The 23,344-nt window shown below is 54.9% G+C and overlaps 8 protein-coding genes across 8 annotated transcripts; 3 read left to right on the top strand and 5 right to left on the bottom strand.

Annotated features, from left to right (window-relative positions):
* Positions 1-643: 643 nt before the first annotated feature.
* QC763_203190 (uncharacterized protein) lies at positions 644-3,019 on the top strand (the record flags this gene model as incomplete). The annotated part of the gene is made up of 1 exon (XM_062909353.1): positions 644-3,019. The coding sequence occupies one exon, from the start codon at positions 644-646 to the stop codon at positions 3,017-3,019; it is 2,376 nt and encodes a 791-aa protein (XP_062768126.1).
* Positions 3,020-3,312: 293 nt separating this feature from the next.
* On the bottom strand, positions 3,313-4,550 carry QC763_203185 (uncharacterized protein; the record flags this gene model as incomplete). Its single annotated transcript, XM_062909352.1, has 3 exons — positions 4,135-4,550; positions 3,993-4,058; positions 3,313-3,905 (listed from the first exon to the last, which is right to left on the bottom strand). The coding sequence occupies exons 2-3, from the start codon at positions 4,042-4,044 to the stop codon at positions 3,313-3,315; spliced, it is 645 nt and encodes a 214-aa protein (XP_062768125.1). The 5' UTR covers positions 4,045-4,058; positions 4,135-4,550.
* A 1,085-nt stretch (positions 4,551-5,635) lies between these two features.
* QC763_203180 (uncharacterized protein) lies at positions 5,636-7,437 on the top strand (the record flags this gene model as incomplete). The annotated part of the gene is made up of 2 exons (XM_062909351.1): positions 5,636-5,780; positions 5,837-7,437. 2 exons carry the CDS (start codon positions 5,636-5,638, stop codon positions 7,435-7,437), a joined length of 1,746 nt encoding a protein of 581 aa, XP_062768124.1.
* A 743-nt stretch (positions 7,438-8,180) lies between these two features.
* Positions 8,181-12,590, bottom strand: SAC3 (actin cytoskeleton and mitosis protein; the record flags this gene model as incomplete). The annotated part of the gene is made up of 1 exon (XM_062909350.1): positions 8,181-12,590. One exon carries the CDS (start codon positions 12,588-12,590, stop codon positions 8,181-8,183), a length of 4,410 nt encoding a protein of 1,469 aa, XP_062768123.1.
* Positions 12,591-13,159: 569 nt separating this feature from the next.
* QC763_203160 (uncharacterized protein) lies at positions 13,160-14,510 on the bottom strand (the record flags this gene model as incomplete). The annotated part of the gene is made up of 2 exons (XM_062909349.1): positions 13,160-13,976; positions 14,192-14,510. The coding sequence occupies 2 exons, from the start codon at positions 14,508-14,510 to the stop codon at positions 13,207-13,209; spliced, it is 1,089 nt and encodes a 362-aa protein (XP_062768122.1). The 3' UTR covers positions 13,160-13,206.
* Positions 14,511-14,904: 394 nt separating this feature from the next.
* QC763_203150 (uncharacterized protein) lies at positions 14,905-17,764 on the bottom strand (the record flags this gene model as incomplete). The annotated part of the gene is made up of 11 exons (XM_062909348.1): positions 17,530-17,764; positions 17,450-17,475; positions 17,361-17,392; positions 17,153-17,295; positions 16,907-17,098; positions 16,818-16,850; positions 16,715-16,766; positions 16,589-16,662; positions 16,411-16,535; positions 15,090-16,364; positions 14,905-15,032 (listed from the first exon to the last, which is right to left on the bottom strand). The coding sequence occupies exons 9-11, from the start codon at positions 16,433-16,435 to the stop codon at positions 14,905-14,907; spliced, it is 1,428 nt and encodes a 475-aa protein (XP_062768121.1). The 5' UTR covers positions 16,436-16,535; positions 16,589-16,662; positions 16,715-16,766; positions 16,818-16,850; positions 16,907-17,098; positions 17,153-17,295; positions 17,361-17,392; positions 17,450-17,475; positions 17,530-17,764.
* An 873-nt stretch (positions 17,765-18,637) lies between these two features.
* Positions 18,638-19,420, top strand: COQ10 (Coenzyme Q-binding protein coq10, mitochondrial; the record flags this gene model as incomplete). The annotated part of the gene is made up of 1 exon (XM_062909347.1): positions 18,638-19,420. The coding sequence occupies one exon, from the start codon at positions 18,638-18,640 to the stop codon at positions 19,418-19,420; it is 783 nt and encodes a 260-aa protein (XP_062768120.1).
* A 785-nt stretch (positions 19,421-20,205) lies between these two features.
* QC763_203130 (uncharacterized protein) lies at positions 20,206-23,274 on the bottom strand (the record flags this gene model as incomplete). The annotated part of the gene is made up of 3 exons (XM_062909346.1): positions 20,206-20,218; positions 20,636-23,068; positions 23,270-23,274. The coding sequence occupies 3 exons, from the start codon at positions 23,272-23,274 to the stop codon at positions 20,206-20,208; spliced, it is 2,451 nt and encodes an 816-aa protein (XP_062768119.1).
* Positions 23,275-23,344: the final 70 nt, after the last annotated feature.

Raw genomic sequence — 23,344 nt, 5'->3', positions numbered from 1 at the left:
CAGGCGCGCAGAGGAGGAGGAGGAGGAGGAGGAGGAGGACCAGGCCTGGGGTGGGAGCACACATGGTCCGGGAGGCTTTATAACGGATATACCCAGCCCTTTTGGACGGCCATTGCTAGTGCATGGACCGCAGCGATTGGGGAAATGTCTGGCTTTTTGTGTCAATGAGCAGGGTGGAAGGGTAAGAAAAAAGGGGGAGGGTGTATCATGCTTCTTTTGGCTAGGGTAGCAAGGATTATCACACATCAAGTGATGTGGTTGATCTGGTAGAAAGCTATTTTGTGCCTGAGAGGAGGAATAGTGATGCATCTCTTTTTCTCTTTTTCTCTTTCTTTTTCTTTGTTGTTTCTCATTGACGAAGCGAGGCTTGCGGGACTCGAGTGGGCTAGTTATTAGTTCTAGTTTTTCTCTGTGTTGTGTAGGTTTCGGGACAAATGAAATGCTAGATTTGTATTGTTGTATGATGTGGTGACCATCTGCCAATGAAATGTGAGGAATGTGATGTAGGGAGGAATGGATGGCGGGGTATCATTCCGTTTGCGTTTGAATGTCTGGCTGCGGCTGAGTGCGGGGGGAGACGTAGATCAGATCATGTCTGACGACGGCTGATTTGTTGTCGGCGGGTTTTGTTCAGCAACTCACCATGAGAGTTTTTGTGCTTGTTTGGTTGTTGTGTCTGTGTGAGGTTGAAGGGAGAAAGGGGTGGAAGGGGCCTTGGGAGAGGTATATACGCGCGCCCGAGGACAAGAGAAGGATTGTGCCGAGGCGGATATGGAAGACGGAAGGGGATGTTGATGTTGTCGTTGAGGAGGGGACGGTGAGGATCGGGGAGGGGGGGTGGGTGAGCTGGGAGTTTGGGGAGAACATCTCTGGGAGGGTCTGTCTTGTCGTTGAGGGTGTCGAGGGGGGGTTGAAGGAGGTCAGTCTGGCGTACTCGGAGTCGTATCTCTTTGCCGGACCGGTGCCGGACGCGACGACTGACAGGCGGATGAGGGACCTGCCTCTACGGTTGGGGGTGGAGGGACCGGGGGAGGTTTGTGTTGGGAGGGAGTTTGTGAGGGGGGCGTTTGGGTATTTTACTCTGCATGTCCCCAAGGATGGGGACGGGGATGGGGATGGGGGCCAAGGATGGTTTTGGGGGGTGGGGATGGGGGGGAGGATCTCGGGCTTGGGGAGGAAGAAGAAACGGATTGCCATCTCGGAGGTCCGGGTGAGCTGCTCCTCGTTTCCGTCTCAGGGCGACAACGGAAGGGAGGCGTACACGGGGTACTTTTCTTCTTCAAGCGACCTGCTGAACAAGATCTGGTACGCGGGGGCGTACACGCTCCAGCTCGGCAGCATCGACCCGAGAGAAGGGGGCGCGCTGATCGACTACAACCGTATTGTTGACCACAACCGCTCGCCTGCCGGGTCGTGGTACAGCAATTTCACCATCTCGGAGGGGGGGTCGGTCACCACCGATGGGGCGAAGAGGGATAGGATGGTTTGGCCGGGGGACATGTTTATTGCCATACCTTCCATTGCGGTGTCTACTTCCGATTGGGTCAGCGTCAAGAACGCGCTTCGGGTGATTTTCAAAAATCAGTATTTCGACGGGCGACTGCCGTATGCGGGGCCACCGATGGGGGTTACGGAGAATAGGGAGTTCAGCGACACGTATCATCTGCACAGTTTGCTTGGGGTGTTTGGGTATGTTTTGTGGTCGGGGGATCTGGGGTGGCTGGGTGAGATCTGGGGACGGTACCTCTTTGCGCTGCACCACTCCATCTCGATTGTGGATGCCATGGGGCTTGTCCACGTCACGAGCACGGCGGACTGGTTGAGGCCGGGGATGACGGGGCACAACCTTGAGGCTTCGGCGCTCCTGCACACCGTCCTCTCCCGTTCAGCCACCCTGGCCAGTTGGCTAGGTCATGACGTCCCCCCTCTCTGGGCAGCCACCCAGACAAGACTTGAGACCGGCCTCAGCAGGCTGTACTGTCCCGAGACGGGCCTGTTTTCAGATAACATCGGCCAGAGGAGCTGCTACCCCGAAAAGGGACAGCCGTACAGCCCCGTCCTCCCCCAGGATGGGAACTCCTGGTTGTTGATCTCGGGCGCGAACCTCGCTCCCTCGGGGTTGCCCTTCCGGTCACCCAAATCACCCTCTCGAGCACCCTCCCCATTGCCACACGGCCCGCCTACCAGACGGCAGATCTCGCAGAAGTTGAGAAGGAGGTGGCTAAAACACGGGGCGCCGTGTCCAGAGTTTCCAAACACCATCAGTCCTTTTGCCAGTGGGTTTGAACTACTGGGGCATGTCCACTCTGGGGAGGTGGACACGGCGGTGGAGCTGATGTTGTTGGAATGGGGCCATCTGGTTAATGGGGATGGGTTTAATAATGGGAGCACGCTTGCGGAGGGGTTCAGGATTGATGGGGATGTTCAGTATCCTGCTTACCCTTCCCGGGCGAGGAACTCTCTCGCGCATGGGTGGGCGAGCGGGCCGACGTGGGTGTTGAGTGAGTGGGTTCTGGGGATTGAGGTCAAGACTCCTGGGGGTGGGGAGTGGGAGGTTAAGGGGACGCTGACGAAGTGGTTGGGGTGGGTGAGGGGGGGTGTGACGCTGGGAAACGGGGGGAGGGTTGAGGTGAAGGTTTGGAGGGTCGTGAGTGAGGATGAGAAGGGAGTGGTTTACGAGGTTAGGGCCGAGGGGGACACGAAGGGTGTGGTGGCGGGGATGAAGATCAAGGGTGGCGAGAGGGTGGTGGTTTTGGTCAGGGAGGGGGACAAGGGGGAAGGGATTGATTTGGGAGAGGTGAAGGTGGTGGGTGTTGAAGAGGACGAGTGGTACAGGAATACCGTGGTGGGACGTGGGGGGGAGGAGTGGGTGTTTGATGAGGACTGGAAAGAACCGAAGATGGAAGAGAGGGAGCAGGGGGTTGTGGATTGGGAGGTGATGGAGGAGAACTTCAGGACGGAGGTTTGGGAGGGGTGGGAGGCACATGTTGGGTGGGTAAAGGAGGCGAGTGATTTGTAGGTAAGAAGAGGTCGGTAGATGATTGTTGTGATGAGACTACTGGAATTGCAAAAAATTAATAATAAGAAAAAGCAAAAGCTCACTGGCCAAACCCCCTATCGGTAGAAGGTGGTTGCTTCCACTCCCACTCCTGCTCCTGCTCCCACTCCTGCTCCTGCTCCTGCCCCTGCTCCTGCTCACGACACATTTCTTGATGTTGAAGATGCCCGATGCTTTTTGATCAACAGATGCTATTTACTTTTTTCTTTTTCCCAATCAAACCCACGATCATTTTCCATCATCACCATCTCAATTTACACCTCACCATCAATACCCTCTCCCGTCCGCTCAGGCAGGTCCATCAATCTCACAAGCCCAACCCCCAACCCCATGATCAGACTCAACACTCCCCCTCCCAGCCCAACCCACCACGCCTGGCCGTGTTCATACCCAGGAACTTGGAACATCTCTTCATACTCCTTCAGCTCAGAAACCATCGCCACCGCTCCAAGCTCCACCGCCCCGGCAATCATCATCAAAACAGCCATGATTCTCGTGCCGTGCTTTCTGGGCATGTGGTAGGAGTGGGGCTCGTGGGCGTTTCCGAGGAGGAGGAGAGCTGCGACGACGAGGGAGACAAGGTTGAGGCCTACGGATATGTTGACCAGGAAGCCGGCAGAGCGCCATTTGGTGCAGAATGGTGGGGTGGGAGGCTTGCCACGGGGGTGGAGAGGGATATGGGATACGGGGGTGGTGAGGGAGGAGCAGAACCGAGTAGAGGGGAAGGGGACGCAGGCAGAACGGGAGCAGCGGGTGAAGAGGCCGATGTGGTCGTAGACTCTGGGGTGGGAGAGTTGGTAGACTATCCAGGTCGGGGAGGTGAGGGAGATGAGGGCTGAGAAGGTTGCTATGGAGGAGGGTTAGCAGTTAGCAGCTGCTTAAAAGGGGGAGGGGGTCGGTCGTATGGATACAAGATATGATAAGGGAGACTCACAGGTCACCGACCCAACCACCACTCCCATGTAACTCGCTGTTTGGGACGACATTCTTGCTCCCTCGTCTTGTCGTCTCAGATTCCGCAAATTCAAGCAAAAGCAAAGCTCATGGTGAAACTGCTCGACAAATTCCAGACTCACAACAGGGGGGAAAAATGAGCAACAGATTCTGAGGCTTCACTCACTCGCTTCAAGGTGGTTCAAACGGCTGCCTACCACGACACGCAAGTCATGCTAGCACCGACCCCCTCTCGTGACACCGGGGGCAAGAGTTTCCAATGCTATTGTTTAAGATACCCCTTTGATTTGTGATAGCCTCAAAGCCAACTCAAAATAAAACGACGACTAGGTAGGTAGCATCGAGATGTGGTACCAGATCCAATGTTGGACACGAACGACGAACAGTACCCGATCCAAACAAGACAGTCTCGACGATGAGTTCTTCGCCACCTGAATTATCAAAAAGGCTCCCGGGTTCCCAAACACTTCACACTTCCTGCCGTCCATTCGAATCGCGGCAAGTTTCCGACATCGAGATTCACGATGATGATGGCTTGTGGTGTTTGCAGACAGACAAGCACAGACCAGCCCCACGTCACAAAGTCTAGACCCAATCCGGCGCCAATAGGGCTGGCCAATCAGCTTCGCCATCCTCCCCGTCCCCCTTCCCCTCCTCCAGGCAACTTTACAGTCTCACTTGCATCGACGACATTTTTGTCTTTCCCAACGATATATGCATATGTTGACTCTAAAATTACCTCTTCTTCACATACCCGTAAGTAACACTCGCTTCTTACCTTTCTAAAACACCGGTGGTGGTCACCCCCCCCTCCCCCCCGATCAGATCATGAAGCTCTCTGAATGGTGAGTTTCACTGCTCTTGAAACAAAGGATTAGGTTTGTTTCAAAGATCTGATGTGGCATGTGAAATGCCATCTACCGAAGGGGCCTCTGGGCAGGTCCGACAAGTGGTCCGAGAGAAAGGGAACCTCCGACGTTCCGTTAGCGAAGGCTGATTTTATCAAGTGAGATGCTAGAGGGAGTCCCCGAGTCCGTGCCGCTTGTACGCATGCATGAGAAAGAAACGCAACAGCCGAGCAAACGTGGGAAGACCAGGTGGTGTGTTTGATGAATCTGAAAAAGAAGTTGGGTGTCACACCAGACAGGTGGCTAAAGGGTGCCTAAAAATATCACAGCCACACACACACACACACCACACAGCGAACCACACAGCGAGCCACACAGCGAACCGCACGGCGAACCGCACGGCGAACCACACAGCGAATGGACAGTTGGGGGCCACGCTCAGGACCTGTGCGTATTCCCTACAGGGACGTTAGCCCTATCTTTGCTCAAACTGAGAGGGCATCTACGCCACAGGGAAGCATTGGGTTGAGGTTTATATCACCTAGAGGAGGGCCATATCTCAGCTACGACTGAAGTCCACAACTATCATCAATCATCACTTTCGACAGCATTCCCAGCAAAACAACCAGGCCGGGCCTGCAACCCATTTACGCTCGCTCACCTATCGAGCGTCACACGACATATATCACCTGCCCACACACCAAAACACACCAAACACCTAATTATCAATCGCCATGTAATCTGCACCGGCATCACAGCACAAACACGCAGCAAAATGAGGATAGCCTGTCTTCAGTTCTCCCCCCAAGTGGGCGAGGTTGAAAAGAACATGTCCAAAGCCGACGCAGTCCTCGCTGCCTCGGCATCAGAACTCGATCAGGGACTCGACTTATTAGTCCTCCCCGAGATGTCCTTTTCCGGTATTTATCCCTCTCCCCTACCATCACCCACACGGACAACTAAAACGAACGAAAAGGCTACAACTTCCGCTCCCGATCCCAGATAGCCCCCTACCTCGAGTCCCCATCCACCGGACCAACCTCCTCCTGGGCCAAGCAAAAAGCCCAATCCTTCCGCTGCACAGTAGCAGTCGGCTACCCAGAACTCCAATCCCACACCAACGGGGAGTACTACAACTCCCTCCTGGTGGTCAACCCTTCCGGCAACCAAGTGGCAAACTACCGCAAATCCTTCCTCTACTACACCGACGCAACCTGGGCCAGAGAGGGCCCCGGCTTTTACTCTGACTCCCCAGAGAGTACAGTCTTTCCCGGGAAAACGACCGCGATAGGGATCTGCATGGACATCAACCCGTATAATTTCACCAACCCCTGGAATCTTTACGAGTTTGCAAGGCATTGCTCGACGGTAAAGGCGAATTTGGTCATTATCAGCATGGCCTGGCTGACGCTGGAGATGAGGGAGCGGTTCCTTACGGGAAGGGAAGATGAGCCAGACCTGGAGACGATAGCGTATTGGGTTGGGAGGTTGGAGCCGCTGATCAGGGGCCAGGGCGGGCACGGTGAGGAGGAGGAGATAATCATTGTTTTTGCCAACCGGTGCGGGTGGGAAGACGAGGCGGTTTACGCGGGCAGCTCGGCTGTTATGGGGGTGAAGGGCGGGGAGGTGAGCGTGTATGGGGTGCTCGGGAGAGGAGTGGAGGAGTTGTTGGTGGTTGATACGGATGGGGAGCCGCGGGGGAGGCTGGTGACGAAGAAGAGGGATGAGAACGAGGAAGAAGAAGAAGAAGAAGAAGAAGAAGAGGAGGAGGAGGAGGCATCTTCGGAAAAACAGCAAGAAAATCCTAACAACAATGAAAAATCACCAAACGGCCCCTCTCAACCGCAGAGTAACTCGAGCAACAGCAACAACAACAACAACAACAACAACAACAACAGCCCATCACAAACCCCCTCATCCACCCACAACCAAAACCAAACCCAACTCCACCAAAAGCCAAAACTAACCCTCCTCACCGACCCTCACACCATCCCCCCCTTCCGCTCGGCCCCCCAAAGGAACATGTTAACAACCCCCCAAACCCTCTGCCGCTCGCCAACCACCCCCTCACCCCTCTGGTCAATATCCCCTTACACCTCCAACCCCTTCAGCGACAAAAACGCCACCTCATCAGACCTCACCTCTTTTCCCGTGTCATTCTCCTCCTCCTTTTGCTTCTCGCCCCTCTCCCCACACTCCATCCCCTCCCTAGACGACGCGGACGAATTCTTCGAAGCCTGGCTCGTGTCCCCCGTGTCCCCCGTCTCCCCCAAGAGACAGGAAAAGCCAAGGCTGGGGTATTGGGAAGAGGAGAGACTCCAGAGCTGGAAATGGCCCAACGGCAATAGGGCTAGATTTGGGGGGGATGTTGACGACGTTGAGGAGGATGAGGAGGAGGAGGATGACGATGAGGATGTTTCGCCTAAAACATCAAAAAGAGAGGAGGTGATAAGGATTATGGTGAGTCCGAGCTGTTGGGCCGATTTTCAGATGCCGCACCGGTGTATTTCTGGGCTGGTGGGGGGTACAAGGAGGGTTGAGGTAAAACAAATAACTAAAATGGCTCCGAATCTTTGATGGTTATGACAGGGAGATATGTCGTAGTTGAGAGGTCGGGGAAGGGGAAGGGGGCTGCCTGTATATAGTACCTATCTGAGTGGCATACCGACTCACAAAATATCTCTAGCTTCTCATCATCATCATCATCATCATCATCATCATCATCATCATTATTAGGGTTGGAACACACCACCGGATCTCACATATCATGTGTTACCGGTGATTTCATGAGCAGGGAAAGCATGCATGATATTGCACATAAGAGAGTGTGAACAAAAAAATCTTCAAAGCTGATTTAAAGCATGCACGTGGAACGGTGCCTATCCTCTCATCATAATAAAACCTAATGCTTCAAAAAAAATACACAAAAGGACATCAACAAAACCCCCAGAAATGCTTGCTTGCTCCCTTTGCAAAAAGAACAAAAAACGCACCAACGCCGACACACCCCAGAATGCTCAACCCCTTTCCTTCCCCTATTTATACCCCCAACGCCACGCAGTGTCTTTTCAACTCCCACTCCTTTATCTTCATTGTGTTCACAAAATTTTGATTTTTTTCTCCCATATAATATTTGATATTTCTTCCATGTATAAAAAAAAAACCCCTAATAAACCAGCAATTTCCATAGGCAAGTACCTCAAGTATGATCATCCTCCACATCAACTCCTCATCCCCCATTCCCCATCCCCCCAAAAAAACAAAACAAAAAACAAAACAATTTCATTCTCTCTCCTCCTTTTCCCGCCCCCCCCAAACTTTCAAGCAACCCACCCCTCCGTTGTTTCCCCCTCCCCACCAGGTAAAACCAACCTATCCCTCTCCAACAACTCCATCGTCTCCCTCAACTCCCTCAACATCCTTTGCGTATCCTCCACCATATCCTTCGTCGTTGTTGTCCCCGCTCCCGACCTACCCCTGCCCCTCTCCCTCTCACTAGGCGAAAACTCCCCTCCCTTCCTCCCCCTGTCCTCCTCCCCCTCCCCATCCCGTTTCCTTTTCCCAACCCCCTCACCCCAAAGCGGCGGCGGCGGAGGAGGCGGTGACATCCCCATCCCACCGCTCTGCGACGCAGCCCTAGACCTACTCCCCCCCCGACCGACGGAGTGATCCCTCCTGATCCTGGCAAGCCGGATCTCCAACTCCGTCAACGGCGGCGGTCGTTGTGGTTGACCATCATTCCCGGAAGAATTCGCCAAACTCTCCGCCACCCACCCCCCATCAGCCCCCTGCACAAACCCCCTCAGCCTCATCTCCCAGTGCCTCGACCTGATACCGGGCCGAGAAGCAGAAGCGTTGCTCCCACAGCTGGTCGTGCTCATGGCAAACGACTGCCTTTTAGCATCAGGCTCACGCAGCAGCCCGTCCAGCTCCGCCGATCGCCGTTTCTTGTTGTTGTTGTTGTTCACCCCCGAAAAGTTTGTGCTTCTGAGTGATGCTCGTCCGTTGATCGAGCTGTGAGCCGAGACGCTTCTCCTCCCATGGTCGCTGACAAACCTCTCCCTCAGAGACCTCGTCTTCCACCCTTCTCTCTGCGCGGTAGCATTACTGTCCGGCGACCCAGCCGTCATCTCCTTCGGCGCAGGGACAAGCTCCAACTCCGACTCCTCATACCCCTCATACCCCTCATACCCCGTCCCCGTTCCCGTAGTCACCCCAAACCCACCCATCACAGCCCTCTTCACCAGCTCCCCTTCGTTCCCCACCACGCCCCCAAACATCCCACTCCTCCTTGTCAACTCCTCCTCCTGTCCCCCGCCCCCATCATGACTAAAAACCCCATCTACGCTCCCCCCCCCCCACCCCCTCCCACTACCCTTCACCAACCTCCCCAGCAACCTAACATCCTCCTCCGCCTTCCTCTTCCTCTCCTTCACCCTCTCTTTCTCCTCTTGTTCCTTCTCCCTCTCCCTCTCCTTCTGCATCACCCTCCACTCCCTCATCAGCCTCTTCCCCTCCCGCAACCTCCTCCTCATCGAAAGCCTCCTCGCCGTCTCCCTCCACCGATTGAAATACTTGTGCCCCAGCCGATAGCACATAAGCTCCCTCGCCGCCCGCCAACTCTCTTCATCCTCCTCCCTTCTCACCCTCTCCGCTTCTTCGAGTTGATATCGCTGAAAGACATCCCAGACGAGATTCTGGACCGTGTTTTCGGCAAATTGCTCCATCAGCCCTCCGTCACCAGTGACGTACCATTTTGTGAAGCCCGCCATCAGGTCTCGTTTTGGAGTGGGCGGTGGTGCTTGTGGTGCGGACGGCGTGACGGTGAAGAGGGGTGCATTCTGGACCGGTGGTGGTACTGCCGGGGGTGTCGGGGCTGGGAACTGGGATTGAGCCGGAGCGGGCTGGACTGGCTGTTGTGGAGGAAACACACCAGATGTGGGCGTAGGCTGCGTGATTGAGACAAAAGGGACAGCTGGCTGCTGTGCTGGAGCAGCGGGCGCCGGTTGGACATTCTTTGGAGACTCAGGCTTTGCCCCGAGACCGGGGAACGTAAGCGACGAGGTTGGCTGCGTCGGTTGAGCAAGAGAGAAACCGGAAGCCGGTGCCCGAGTCGGCTGTGTGCTTGCGGTGGGAGCGGCATTGTTGCCAAATATCGGAGCCTTCTCTGTGCTCGAGAGGACACTCGCTGGCTGAGCCGGAGAGGCATCCTTTTTCAAAAACGAGAATGGGGTCGGAGCCGGCGCCGCTGGCTCTGGCGGTTTCGTGAAGCCGAAAGACGGAGCTGAGGGTTCCGCCAGGCTCGGGGGAGGAGCCCCAGAGCCGAATATAGCGGTCTGTGGCGTTCCAAACGAGAATGGGCTCTTTCCTGCTTCTTTTTGTGATGGCGGTTGGGCAGGAGTAGGTGCCGGGGCGGGCGTAGGGTTTGAACCAAAACCCGCAAAGGGGGTTGGAGCTGGTACCGTTGCCGTTGGTGTTGGTGCAGCAGGTTGCCCAAAGGGATTGTTAGCCTGGGGTGGCGGTTGACCAAAAGGACTTGCTGACAGTGCCGGGGCTCCGAAGCCTGGAGTAGCACCGGATGGTGTGTTCGAAGAGCCAAATGTCGAAGCCGGCGCCTGCGGTTGAGCTGGCACTCCGTTCGCCAAAGAACCGAAACCAAAGGACGAAGTCGCTGCCGCAGGCTGCGAGGCTGGTTGACCAAAAGCCGAAGACGCGCCCAGAGTGTAATTCTGCGTCACAAACAGCTCGTCTTCCATACCGACATCCCCCCCTGTCGACCCTTCGTAGATTGTATTGTAAATGACATACGGCAGAGACTGCGTGGTGCGCTTCCGTTCCACTAGCTTTCCCGAGAAAGCCTGCGGTACTCGTGGCGAGGGAACAACCTTCTTCTTGTTGTTGAGAAGCAGGTATGGTTCCGTCACAGGGGGCCTGTTGGGCGGCACCCAGGTCGACATCTCGAACCCGTGGAGCTCGATGAACTCAACCGCCTCCTCGTCCGTGTCAAACCTGAGCAACTTGTTCAAGTTCGCGGCCGTAATAGTCCGAGGCGCATCTCTGTGGCGGGAATACCCTCGAACGAAATTCTTGAGAATGTTCTGGCGGACCCAGGTGAAGTGAACCTCGGCAATGCAAGCCATGGTGTAAGACGTCCTGGAGTCCTCCACAATCGCAAAGAAGTTGGCAAACGAAGTGTCGGACAGCGTCACTGGCCGTTTTGGCTTCAGGGGGCCCTTGGTCTCCCGAATGTCGTCCATGACCTGAATCAACGCCAAGGCCGTCTGCACCTCCTCGGATTGGAACCAGTACTCCTTTCCCCATGTGAGAATCCTCTTCATTATCGAGGGGTCGTGGGCATTGAGGAGAAGATAATAGGCCCTGAACTCGGGCTCGTTTTCGCAAACCACTCCCTTTTTCCGGCACTTGTCGTATGCCTCGATGAGCGACAGAAGCGTCCTGCCCAACTGCTCAATCTCCTGTCTCGAATCAAAAGACTCGTAACTGTGCCCCTTTCGGCACAGGAGATGGAGAGCTGTGGCGTGGAATCTCGTGATCGTCTCGAAACAGTACACCAGTTCCTTCATTTCTTCGTTTGTTTTCTTCGAATGGAAGGTGAAGTCCTTGCGTACTGCTCGGGTGCGATCTCGGAGGTAGTTGTGCATCGAGGCGAGGTTGTTCTCCGACTGCAACAGTTCGTTGAAAAGGTAGTCGGTGGATCGCCTCAGAGCTGCCACAGAGCGAACGTCCATGGGCAACGGCGCATCCTGACCAGCCGCCGAGCGCCCAAACTTCTTGACCATCTTGGCGGTATCTGGCCACCCACGCTCGTCCTTCTCTTCTGTCTTGACATCGTACTCGGCAATACGAGAGACCTGCTCGAACTCCGGACACATGTCCTCGCAGATGCCCTTGAAAGGAAGCGCGTCCTCCAACCTCCTTCGCTTGTCCGGGTCGTCAATGAGATCGGCTTTTCGAAGTGACGCATAGGCGCGGGTGCGATACTTTTTGTAAGACTCTTTCAATGTCTCGACCGCACCGCGCCTGTCAGGGTTGCCAACTTCGGCCGGCCATGTTGGAGCTTTGATGCCCTCCTTTTTGAGATGATCGTAGAGCTTGTTGGCATAGTCGTAGGCGAAGGGGCTCAGCTGTCTCGTCGCTTCGCTGGGCCCCTGTGTCGCGCCTTGTTTACCGCGACGACTGTGCTGTGTTGGCGGTTGCCATCCATTTGGTCGTTCGTTCCGCTTGCGCTGACTGCTAGGGACAGAGGCCGCCGGGGCAGCGACCTTGGCGACTTCACGCTTGAGAGATGAACCCTTCGGTCCCTGAAACAGATTGGTACGCCGAGTATCTTTGTTGCTCTGCGCCCCGAACTGATTGGACTTGCCTCCCTTATCCTGCGGACCGTTGGACGCATTCAAGGCCGACATTTTGCCCTTTCCCCGTCGCGCCATGTTGTTCCCGTCACTCGACCCAAACGATGTCGGAACCCCAAATCCTGCGGCTGGCTGGCTGCCAAATGACGAAGGGGCAGCCCCGAAACCGCCGCCGAATTGATTCTGAGCTGGTTGGCTACCGAACGAGGGGGTAGACTGTGGTGGTGGTGCTGCTGCTGCTCCAAACGAAGATCCCCCGAACGGATTGCTCGACGGCGCACCAAACGGGTTCTGGCCTGGTGCTCCAAAAGGATTGCCTGGGGGCACCCCGAAGGGATTGTTAGCTGGCGATGCCATGGTGAAGGAAGCAGAGCATTGGCGTCGGTCGCGATGGTTCGCGTGAGCGGTCGATCGAAGTGGGAAACAGAATGCGTATTAATCGACGATCGTCGTCACGGATGGAATATCATACAAGGTGTGGGGGTGGGTAGGTTTCGAAGTGCGGATGGCGAGCGAGTATGACTTTACCGTGGGAGGAGGCAGAAGAAGACTGTCGTGGGCTCGTGGAGATGCTCGATCGCAATGAAAGGTGTGTCGACAGGAGACGGCTCTAGTTGGCCGAGGGAACAAAGAATTGGCGTCGCATGAGCGGGAAGTTCGGCGTTGGTGGTGTGGAAGATGTTGCCGAGTCGACGTCAAACTCGGTGGAGAGCTCCACGAAGTCGCGATCACAGTGATACAGTTCTGGATTGGGAACAGAGAGCACGGCCGCTGTCGCATTCAGAATTCTGCCCCATGCAGAAAGAGGGTCGGGCGGTGAAAACAGGCCCCCACCCAAGCTGTTTCCTGTCGGGTGGTCCAAGCTTTTTGGAGCAAGCAAATTCAAGATCACATCAAAACGATACGACAACAAACAAGTCACAGAATCGAGACATTGCGGAAATAGATTGCTCTCAAATCATCTTGATATTTTTCATACCTTTCTAAACCGGCCCTGCATCCAGCATCGGTACATCTTGAGCTTTTTGGCACGGTTAACAAGCATTCTACGGTCTACACCAAGCTCCTCAATCTCAAACTTGTGCTTCACGCCCTCAGAGTCGGCGTCGGCATTGCCATCAGTGGCCTCGATGTTCAGCTTGCCTGACCAAATATCAGCGAGCTCGTCCTTCTCAAAGAAGTAGACGCGGGTGCCATCGCCTCGAATGTAAAAGTTCTCTTCCAGGTACCGTCCCTTTTTAAAGCGGACCTGAGCGAGGTCACCTCTTCCATAGTCGCGGAAGCAGACCTCACCACCTGGCTTGAGCACCCGATAAACATTCTCTACCGCCTTCTTCCACTGCAGCGGAGAGAGGGCAGAGAAGACGAACACCATCATGACAAGGTCCACGGACCCCTCTCCCAGCCCAGGGGGGAGTTCCTCCCCAGCAACATCCCACACGTCGGCTTGCATCAGATCCGTGTTGTACGCCTCGTGGTTGCGCATGACATCGACTGCCGTCTTGGAAAAGTCACAAGCATGGAGCTTGAGCTTGGGGTTCTTGTTTCTCGACAGAACAGGAAAGGCCGTGTTGCCGGCGCCAGCGCCTATCTCAAGGATGGTGACGGGTCCAGCGTCCTCTTGCGTCAGTCGATCAAGGACGGGAAACTCTTGCTGGAGCCATTTCCGGTCCTTGAAGAAGTTGGATGTGTTGTTCTTGTAGAACTTGTTCCACCACTTTGCAGGATCGGAATTGAATCGATCTGTGTTTCTCAAGTCAGCAAATTGCTCGCGAGTGCCTGCCAAAAAGAGAGAAAGTGGAAAGAATGCGTGTCAGATGGGAGCGAAAGACTATATGTGCTACAGTTGTCATCAAAGGAATTCAGATGAACTATGCTATAAATGTAAATCATCACACAACGCAGGGGCGTTTGGGCCCCGTGGACGCGAACCAAAAAAAAACATTGTTGCAACTTACATTTGTCAAATTCGGAGACGGGGGCTTGACGTTGCATCTCGTATTGCTGTTCAGCATACTCTTTGAATTCATCGTCAACCTCGACATGATCCCAAGCATTGAACTCGAAGGGGTCGTCCTCCTCGCCCAGAAGACGCGAGCCAAACTGGAAGGGGTCGCTTCGCTTCTGGTTGTACTGGGGATCATGGGAGCGATGGGCAGGCTGCTCGCCTGTCTGCTTGGTTCCGTTCGCTATCTCAAGCATCGAGAGGTCCGTGGCGAGCTGTGCCTGCCCATTGTTGGAGCCGGCGACGGCGACGACTGTTTCGTTGACAGTCATGGGCGAGTAAAGAGCGTGTGATAACTCTTGGTAAAAAGAGAGAGTATTAGGCAGCAGCTAACGACTGGCGCCGGTCACTGGATGGCGCTGGCGGAGTGGTGGTGGATGTTTAACACCATTGTTGCGCGGGGCTGCAGAATTTGCAGGCTGAGAAGAAAAGGAAGAGTGCGAACAGAAAGGGAAAAATCGAGACCCATTTTGTCTGTGAAACTCGCCCTGTGGGGCTGCTCATTGGCCGGATCACTCTGCGCCGTTCCGGGTCCAAGCCCACTCTTGCCACTAGCCGAACCAAGCAGTTTTTATCTTATCAGTCTGTCAAAGAGAGCATTCCTCTGGTTGATGTCGAGAAGATCATGAACGGGGTGAAATATTACAATCTATTCCTCATCATGCTCTACTTCCCCTTACTGGCCCGCTTCTTTTCAATCTTCTTCAGCTCCATATCAATCCTCTTGAAGGACCAGCTCTTCCAAAAGTTAGGGTACAGGAACGGTCGGAGATCAAAGCGGTTGTCGTCCGGTGCTATGGGCACGGTCAATCATAAAGGTCCGACGGGAAAAAAAGTGCATATCAACTTACAATAATCATTACAGTGAAGGGCTGGGGTCAAGGTTGTCATCTTGTGCCGGTTGATGGCGTAAAAGTGGAAGAACCTCTTCACCTTCTCCGCAACTTGAGCAGGCGTGTAGTGTGGCGCGGTATCGCCTTCGACGTGCTTCCGGTCGATGCTCCAATCGTGGACGAGACGCTGGAACATGGCGAACGGGCCGAGCTTGTTGAGCTTGCGGAGGCGCCCAAACGTGGTGAGCTCCTCGTACGTCATGCCCATGTCGGCTTCATCACTCTGAACATAGTTCTCGGTGATGGGCTCCAGCTCGGCCGTGGGAACGGCCGTCAGGAATTCGTGGAGGCAGGGTAGGTCGAATTCTTTCTCGGCCCATGCGATGAAGCGTTTCAAGTCCGCCTTGTCGATGGAGCCGATGGGGTTGATATCCGCACTCGAGCAGTCATACTTGGTCAGATATCCCCTCAAAGACTCTCCAACGTTTGCACTGCCGAGGACGAGCAGGCTGCCGCCTCCTGGTCTTCCGCGCGCGGTTGGAAGGATCTGCCCAAACTCGTACGCTGTTACCATTCTGATTCTGGCTTGCAAGCACTGCAGCGTCAAGTTTTCTTGGTTGCTGCCCCCTTCCACCTCGAACCTAGGCTCAAAATTGAGGGTGTTGACGACGAGCTTCTTCTGAGCCTCGTATACCTCGTCAATATCGAGGTTGACGTGGTGACTCCCGATGGCCTCGGCAAGTTCCTTTGCGCGCTGGCGAGTGTCACGAGAGCTCTGCTTCTTCATACCCATGTAGATGGTGGTGAAAATCTGGTTGCACAACTCTTGCGGTGTCTTGGGCAACACACCCTGGCTGTATTGACAAAGTCGTTTGACGTCTTCAATGACCTGTTGATTTTCCTCCTCGACGGCATCCATGACGATGCGGCACATGGAATACACAATCACGGCGGTAGCGCACGAGTCAATACCGCCGCTCAGGGGAACGAGGTAGCCTGCCGTTCCGGATCTGCGAAGGTAGTCCCAGAGGTAGCATCCGCCAGAGAGGGCAATCTCTTCTTCGACGGGGTGCATTCTGGGCTGCATGGGGAGGGTGGGTCGCTTTTCGATATCGGCGTCGTCATCTTCGGGAGCCAGCTCGAATGGAGTCTGAATTCTTTGATACCTGGCATCCGAGGTCGCGGCTTGGAGACCGCGGGAGATGGCTGCTCGATATGATCTGACTTCCTCGAGGTCGACAGTGGCGGTGACCACCTCGACGTCTTTGAGACCGAACTGGGATCCTTGGGCAACTGTGCGGTGTCAGCACGGCTCGGGAGGACGAGCAAGGTGACCTACCAATATCGCCGTTTACTATGATCATGGCGCACCCGTCAAAGTATAGGCGCTCGCCACTGTACTTGTTAGCCGCAGCGGCCCAGACTTTTCAGAGACACTTACTCGCAGCCTTGTTGGTTGGCATACTGCAGAACGTGTCAGCTCCAACGGATCATTCACACACACCCAGGGGCCATACAAGGTATACACCACCAGACTTTCTGGTGGCCTCCATAATCAGCTGAAGACGAGTGTCGAGTTTCCGTAAGGTGACTGGCTATCTGTCAGCTTTTTATGTCCAGAACAAAGTGATGATGAGACGCACAGTGACTGCCGCTGCTGTTGGTGATGATCTCCACACCATCCAGAGCCATGTCCTGTGAGACTGTCAACATCATGCCTCCAAGTTGGCAACAAGGGAGACCCACGATATGCGGAGCTTTGGGGGTGAAAAGCTCTTCCTGCAAGACATTAGTGTCCTCGAACCATGGTCTTTCTCGCCACCATTGCAGCTTACACAGGTCTCGGCACCAAAGGCAGTCTCAGGGGTGGAAATAACGGCATCACCAAACAAGACGTGGGTTTCACCCTGGAGCTCAGCCAGCATCTTGGGGAGGTGGAACAGCTCAGTCTCTCTAGGGCGCATCCAGGGGGTAAAGTGCCTCATCTCCCTGTAGTTGCCATCATTGGCCAGCCACATTTTCGGTCTCTGCATAGTAACCATCAGTCAGATGCCCATTGCGGCGAAAGTAGTCAGGCTCACGATCAAGAGAATCTTTCCGTCGAGGCAAATAACCCGGCAATTGTATCTGAGGTTCCTGTGGAGAATGGGCATGCCAATGTCCAGGAGAATACCATGGGTGCTCTCATCCTGGAGCAGGATGCTGAGCATCTCCAGACTGTGGGCTAAACACAAGAGTTAACTCTGGTCCATAAAGGCTCGAGGGTCAATAGCCCAAGGTTTCCATTACTGTAGACATCAAGCTCGTGGAAGTGGTCCAAGCTAAAGAGGGACGGGAATCAGTCATGGGAATTCCAGGTGGTAACTAGTTATTCGTACGCAGAGTAGCCGGTGATTTCAAGCTCCTATCTCCAAGTTAGACAGCTGCACTTGCTTATCATCAATGACACACAACTCACGGGACCGACACGAAGCCGAGCACCGGCCGCTTTTGCGATGTGGATGCTTTCAACGATGCGGTTCAGGTTGCCCTCCCAGTCGAGAACCCACTGATTTAGGTTGCATGTCGCAACCGTCACTAGATGGCCTCCCATCGTGAATGATGGCTATAGGTTAGGTGGTTGATAGGGGGTTGTCGTGCAAGACGCAAAGATGCAATAGGGAGGGGCAACAGCTCGGAGGGGCACAGACAGCTCGGAGGGGTTGAAGTGGCAGGGATTTCACCTGTACCTATGGCAGTTCCAAACAATCTTGCCAGCTGAGTGTAGCCACACACGGCCTGTTCCAGGCGTTGTGGTCTGAAACTGAGTTGGAACCCACAATAGACGGCTCAGCCAATCATATGCCCGAAGCACTTACACCTCAACCGCTGATGCTCTGGTTGCCGCTTGGTTTTATGGAAAATGCTATGATGAATGCCGGGAGCAATGCTCTGGCCGCTTTTCTAGCTGATGCTCTAGTTGATGCTCTAGCTGATGCTGGACATGGGGGTAGCGATGGGGTTAATGCTGTGGCCAAAGCTGGGGGTAAAGCTGGGGGTAAAACTGGGCGTGATTCCGGCCATGGTGCAGAAAATCAGAAGTAAGCATCAAGCGTTGGAGAGTGAAGATGGCAATGGGAAGGCTTGGAGCGTGTATTCAAGAGATAGCTCTTAGATGACACCAGCGAAATGGACGCTACCAGTGGATTGCTCTCCCATATGTTACAGACGCAGGCCGCGAAGAAAAAATAGAGGTTTTTTTTTCTTTTCAAACATGTGTCTGATGACTGGCCAGGCTGAAGTGGGCTCTTTCTGAGTTTGACCAAGAACACCGGAAAAGCTCAACACTTGTTATTTGAGCACAAGATAGGCATGCAGCCCTCATTCAGAAGCATCCCTGACATCGATAGTTGTCACCCCAAGCCAGCACAGTCCGAATAACGGCCGGCAGCCCCCTGGCTCAAAAGTGGGCACCTTGGTTCGGCCCCGCCAAAAAGGTACCTACTACCCGAACCCATTTCGCGATCTGCCATCCGATTTGATCGCACAACACGACGAACCTCTCTCAACAAACCTCCCTCGTCACAATGCGCCCAAGCCTGCGACTACGAGCAGCCCCCCTTTCTCGCCTTTCTCGACGACCCTTGCTCCTCCTCCCCTCCCAACAACAACTATCATTATTATCGCCCCAATCCCGACAACCACCTCCTCTCCAGTCCCGAAAACCACAATCTCGCCCCCATTCAAGAACATTCCTCACCTCCCTCCTCCCCCCCCTCCCGACCACCGCCCCACTAACCACTCTCTCCGCAACCAAAGTCCTCCCTTACCCCCCCTCAGAAATCTACTCCCTAATCGCCGACATAAACTCCTACCACCGCTTCCTCCCTCACTGCACCCACTCCCTCATCACCTCTTTTACCCCCAAAACCAACCTCCCCAAAACCGGCGACCTCACCGTCGGCTGGGGCCCCATCACCCAATCCTACACTTCCAGAGTGTACTGCATCCCCTGCACCACCGTCGAGGCGGTATCCGGAAACGCCAGCCCTACCATCCCGCTTGACGTCCTAAGAAAACACGGGTATGAGACTACAGAGGGGGACAAAAAGGGGTTGGAGGGGGGGGTGTTTGAGAGTTTGTGCACGAAGTGGACGGTGCGGGAAGTAAAAGGGGGGGTGACGGAGGTGAAATTGGTGGTGAGGTTTCAGTTTGCGAATCCAGCTGTCGGGCTCGCGGTTCGGGCCGTGGCGGATGAGATGGTGGGACGGATGATACGTGCTTTTGAGGGGAGGGCCAGGGAGGTTTGCGGACGAGGGGGAAGGCCACAGGTCGGGGGGTGTATAGGAGTGGCTACCTGGGGGGAGTAGATGGGAAGCAAAGTCACCGGGCCGGCTCTGGCGACAAGCACTTTGGCCGCCGCTACTCTGGTTGGAAGTTGGTTAGAGTTCTGGTAGTTCAGGTACCGGAGGGTGGGCAAAGGCGTAAGAATATGGGGACAAGGAGCTTGAAGGGTGTATGGTTATGGATATGTAACACCACAGGCGTAGAAGGGAGCGAGCTGGGAGTTGGAAGGAGAAAAGTGTAAAAATATGTACAATAGAGATAGACAGCAAGCGAAGGAGTTAGACAGGCAATACCCAGCACACACACAACACATAGACACCTTAACCACCCAAACCAATCACATCGAACGCTCAAAACATTAACAACAATCTTTGACCCTTTTTAATTTTTGTACTTCTCATTTTTTGTTTTATAATACGTAAAAAGTAAACAATAAACAACACAACACGAACCAGCCTAGAAGATCGCAGAAAATAACGAAGGACCACAAAAAAAGCATCTAGGACCACACCACCACCACACAAACCAAACCAAAAAAACAAAAACAAAAATATCCCAATCGCTCGTCGCGCCACGCTTTGTTGCAAATGCTTTGACTATGATGTGATGCTTGAGCTTTTTGCGCCGGGCCGAAACGAAGAGAAGAAGGAAAAAAAAAGAGAAAAAAAAAACTAATGCCACCCACCATCATCTTCCATAGCCATCTCCATATCTTGACCATCCATCCATCCATATATCTGTTCCGTTTCCGTCATATCCAAATATCATATTCCATCATACTTCGTATATCACTCCCACCGTCCAATTTTCAAAATGTTATACTGAAAGAAAAAAAAAACCTGCGAGGCAAAAATAGGCGACAAGGTATCAAAAAGCCAAAAGAAAGAAAAAAAAAAACCTGTAGACACAAACTGAGTAAAGAAAACAAAAAAAAAAAAAAAAGCAGCGAGAAATGTTGATGAGAGAAAGGTTGTATATCGGGTGAGTAAGTCAAAGGATGTTATCTTCGATAGTGTCTGGGTAACTCAACGCTTATTTCTTCCTATTGCACCAATACACGTCAGCAGAGTGCCATCTCAAAAAACATCGATGACAAATGATGATGATACAGGGGGGCAAGGTAAAACGACAAACTTCGACTCCGTGACTTCAACTCATACTCCACATAATGTGCTCGGTGCTTCTCGGGGACGACAGGTTTGGATATCACAATCTGGGGGGAGGAGTCTGCAACATACTTTTTCCCGCTGCTCTTCGTCGGCTTGCCCGCCATCCACCCCAGCACCGTCGTCGGCGCACCCTTGGACTTCTTCACCTTTGGCGGATCCGCCGTCACAACAACGGCGCCGTTCGGTCCGGGCATTGGAACCCTGATACGTTGTCCCTGACCGGGCATCGGTATGCCGCCCATGGCGACACCGGCAGGCGGCCATGGCATGCCGCCCGGAGGCGGAGGAGGGGGCGGTGGTCCGCCTTGTCCACCGGTCTGACGGGAAGGTGGCCGGAATGGCATCCCTATGGAGGGCCGGTGCCCGTGTCCGTGGTGTCCACCTTGGGGTTGGGGTCGGCCCATTCCGGTGGGCATGCCAGGCATTTGCATGCCCGGGGGCGGCATACCCGGGTGCTGCATGCGGAGGGGGTGCTTCTCCATGGGCCACATGTGCATCGTGACGGCCCAGTCGGGCTGGATGACACGCTCCCAGACCGAAGGCAGGATGATTTCGCCGTCGGGGCCAATCAAGTCGTAGTGCCCTTCCTGCACGTGAGGGCCAATGACCTCCATGTTAAGGAAGGCCTGCTTGATCAACTCCTCCATGCCCGTCCACGTGGCGCAAAGGTGAAAGGGGAAGCTAAACTTGCGCCCGACAGCATCCTTAAACCTGATGGGCGGCTTCTCCATCTTCTTGACAGCCTCCTCAACCTTCACCTTGGCCTCCTCCATCAGCCTCTTCTTGAGGGCCTCCTCGGCGGCCTTTGCCGCGGCGGCGGCAGCAGCAGCCGCCTCGGCAGCCTGCCTCTCCTTCTCAATCTTCTCTCTCGCCTCCAGCTCTGCCTTCATCTGAGCCTCCTGCTCCAGCTTCTTCTTCCAGGCCTCCTCCTCGGCAGCCTTCTTTGCCGCCGCGGCTTTGGCCTCCTCCTCGGCCTTCTGAGCAGCCTCAATCTTCTCGCGCTCCGCCTTGACAGCAGCCGCGAGCTTCTCCTCCTGCTCCTTGATGGCCCTTTCCAGAGCCTTCTTCGCCTCTTCTTCCAGCTCCTTGAGCTTCTTGGCCTCCTCGGCCGCCTTCGCAGCAGCAGCAGCCTTGGCCTCTTCCTCAGCCTTGATCTTGGCCGCCATCTTCTCCTGCTCCTCACGGATGGCTCTTTCCACACGGGCCTTGGCTTCAGCCTCAGCAAGAGCAGCAGCCTCCGCCTCGCGCCTTCTGCGCTCCTCAGCAGCTCTCATCTCGGCCTCAAACTTGTCGCGTGCCTCCCGCTCAAGCCTCTTGCGCTCCTCCTCGGCTTCCTTCCTCCTCTGCTCGGCCTCTCTTCGCTCCTTCTCCAACCTTTCCAGCGTCGCCTTTTCAGCTTCGGCCTTGGCGAGAGCAAGCTGCCTTTCGTGTTCCATCTTTTGCCTGGCAGCCTCCTCCTCGGCCTTTCTCCTTGCCGCGGCGGCTTCCTCCTCGGCCTTCTTCCTCTGCCGTTCAGTCTCTTCCATCTGCCGGCGGTAGGCCTCTGCGGCGTCTTGGCGGATCTTTTCCTCCAGTGCCCTTTGCTTTTCCGCTTCTTCCTTTTCTTTCTGGGCCTTCTTGAAGGCTTCCAGTTCGGCTTGCAGTTTGAGCATAGCCGGGTCTGGCTCGGCCGGCTTGGGAGGAGGGGCGGGTGCGGGTGTCGTCGGTCTGGGGCTGACTTCTGTTGGCGGTGGAGGGGGTGCTTGATACATGTGCATCTGCATGTGTGGAGGCATGCCACCATAGCCCTGGTGAGCACCGTAAAACATGGAGGCCGCCGCTCCGGCGGGGTTGTAGGGGGCCATCATGCCGTGTCCGTAGTGCTGTGGACCCGGACCCGGCTGGTGACCATGTGGGCCGAGTGCGCGGGGATCGTTGTAGTAATCATTTTGAGGGGGTCCGTTGGCGCCGCGCATGGGCGCGAAGGGATTCGAATAGTCACCGTAGGGAACCATTTGGCCGGCTCCGTATGGACTTGCGCCGAAACCGCCTACGTGACTTGCTGCATACCCTGCTGGGGGTTGGTTACCTCGGTTTCCGTAGAATGCGCCGACGTTGTTGGGCGGTGGTGGGCCGTGGGCATAGCTTGGGCGACCATACGTCGAGCCGTATTCGTCCGAGGGGTCCAGGCTCATTGGAGGCGCTTGGGGAGACTGGTAGTAGCTTGCCGACTGGCGTCCCTGGGGTGGTGGAAGCCGGTGACGTCGGGAGCCGCTGTGCGGTCTGCCGGTGCCGCTGTGGTTTCGGGAAATGGGGCGCTTGTAGGGCTCGTGGTGAGCGGTGGATGCAGAATCCGACGGGTCAATGTCGTCGTATTCTCCTCCCCACTCGTCTTCGTCGTCGTCGTCCTCTTCCTCTTCGTCGTCGTCGTCAGCGAGCGATTCGCTGTACTCGTGGCTTTGTTGCGAGTACGAGTCCTCGTCAGTATAGTATGAATCTGAAGATGTCGATGGTGCAGCGTGGCTGTGACTGCGTGTGTTTATTGTTACGGATCGTCCTCTTATTCTAACGTGAGGGGGGAAAAACAGGGCGCGACGGGTTAGTCAAACCGGGACACATTATTGGAGGGGGGTGTTATAGGGAGTTGCGGCACAGCTCTCGGTGGCACGGGCTGAGGAATTCCAGGGCCGTCCAGGCCAGGGATGTGTGTGTGTGTCTACTTACGACATTGGGAATGGTTCCTATCTGTTACCGTCCCCCTTTGATCCGCGACAGATGGTGTCGAGAAAGTGGGAGTCA

This window comes from Podospora pseudopauciseta, assembly GCF_035222475.1.
Source record: "Podospora pseudopauciseta strain CBS 411.78 chromosome 2 map unlocalized CBS411.78m_2, whole genome shotgun sequence".
Taxonomy (NCBI): Eukaryota; Fungi; Ascomycota; class Sordariomycetes; order Sordariales; family Podosporaceae; genus Podospora; species Podospora pseudopauciseta.
Note: the sequence above shows the minus strand (reverse complement) of the source record. Positions and strands in the feature narration are given on the sequence as shown.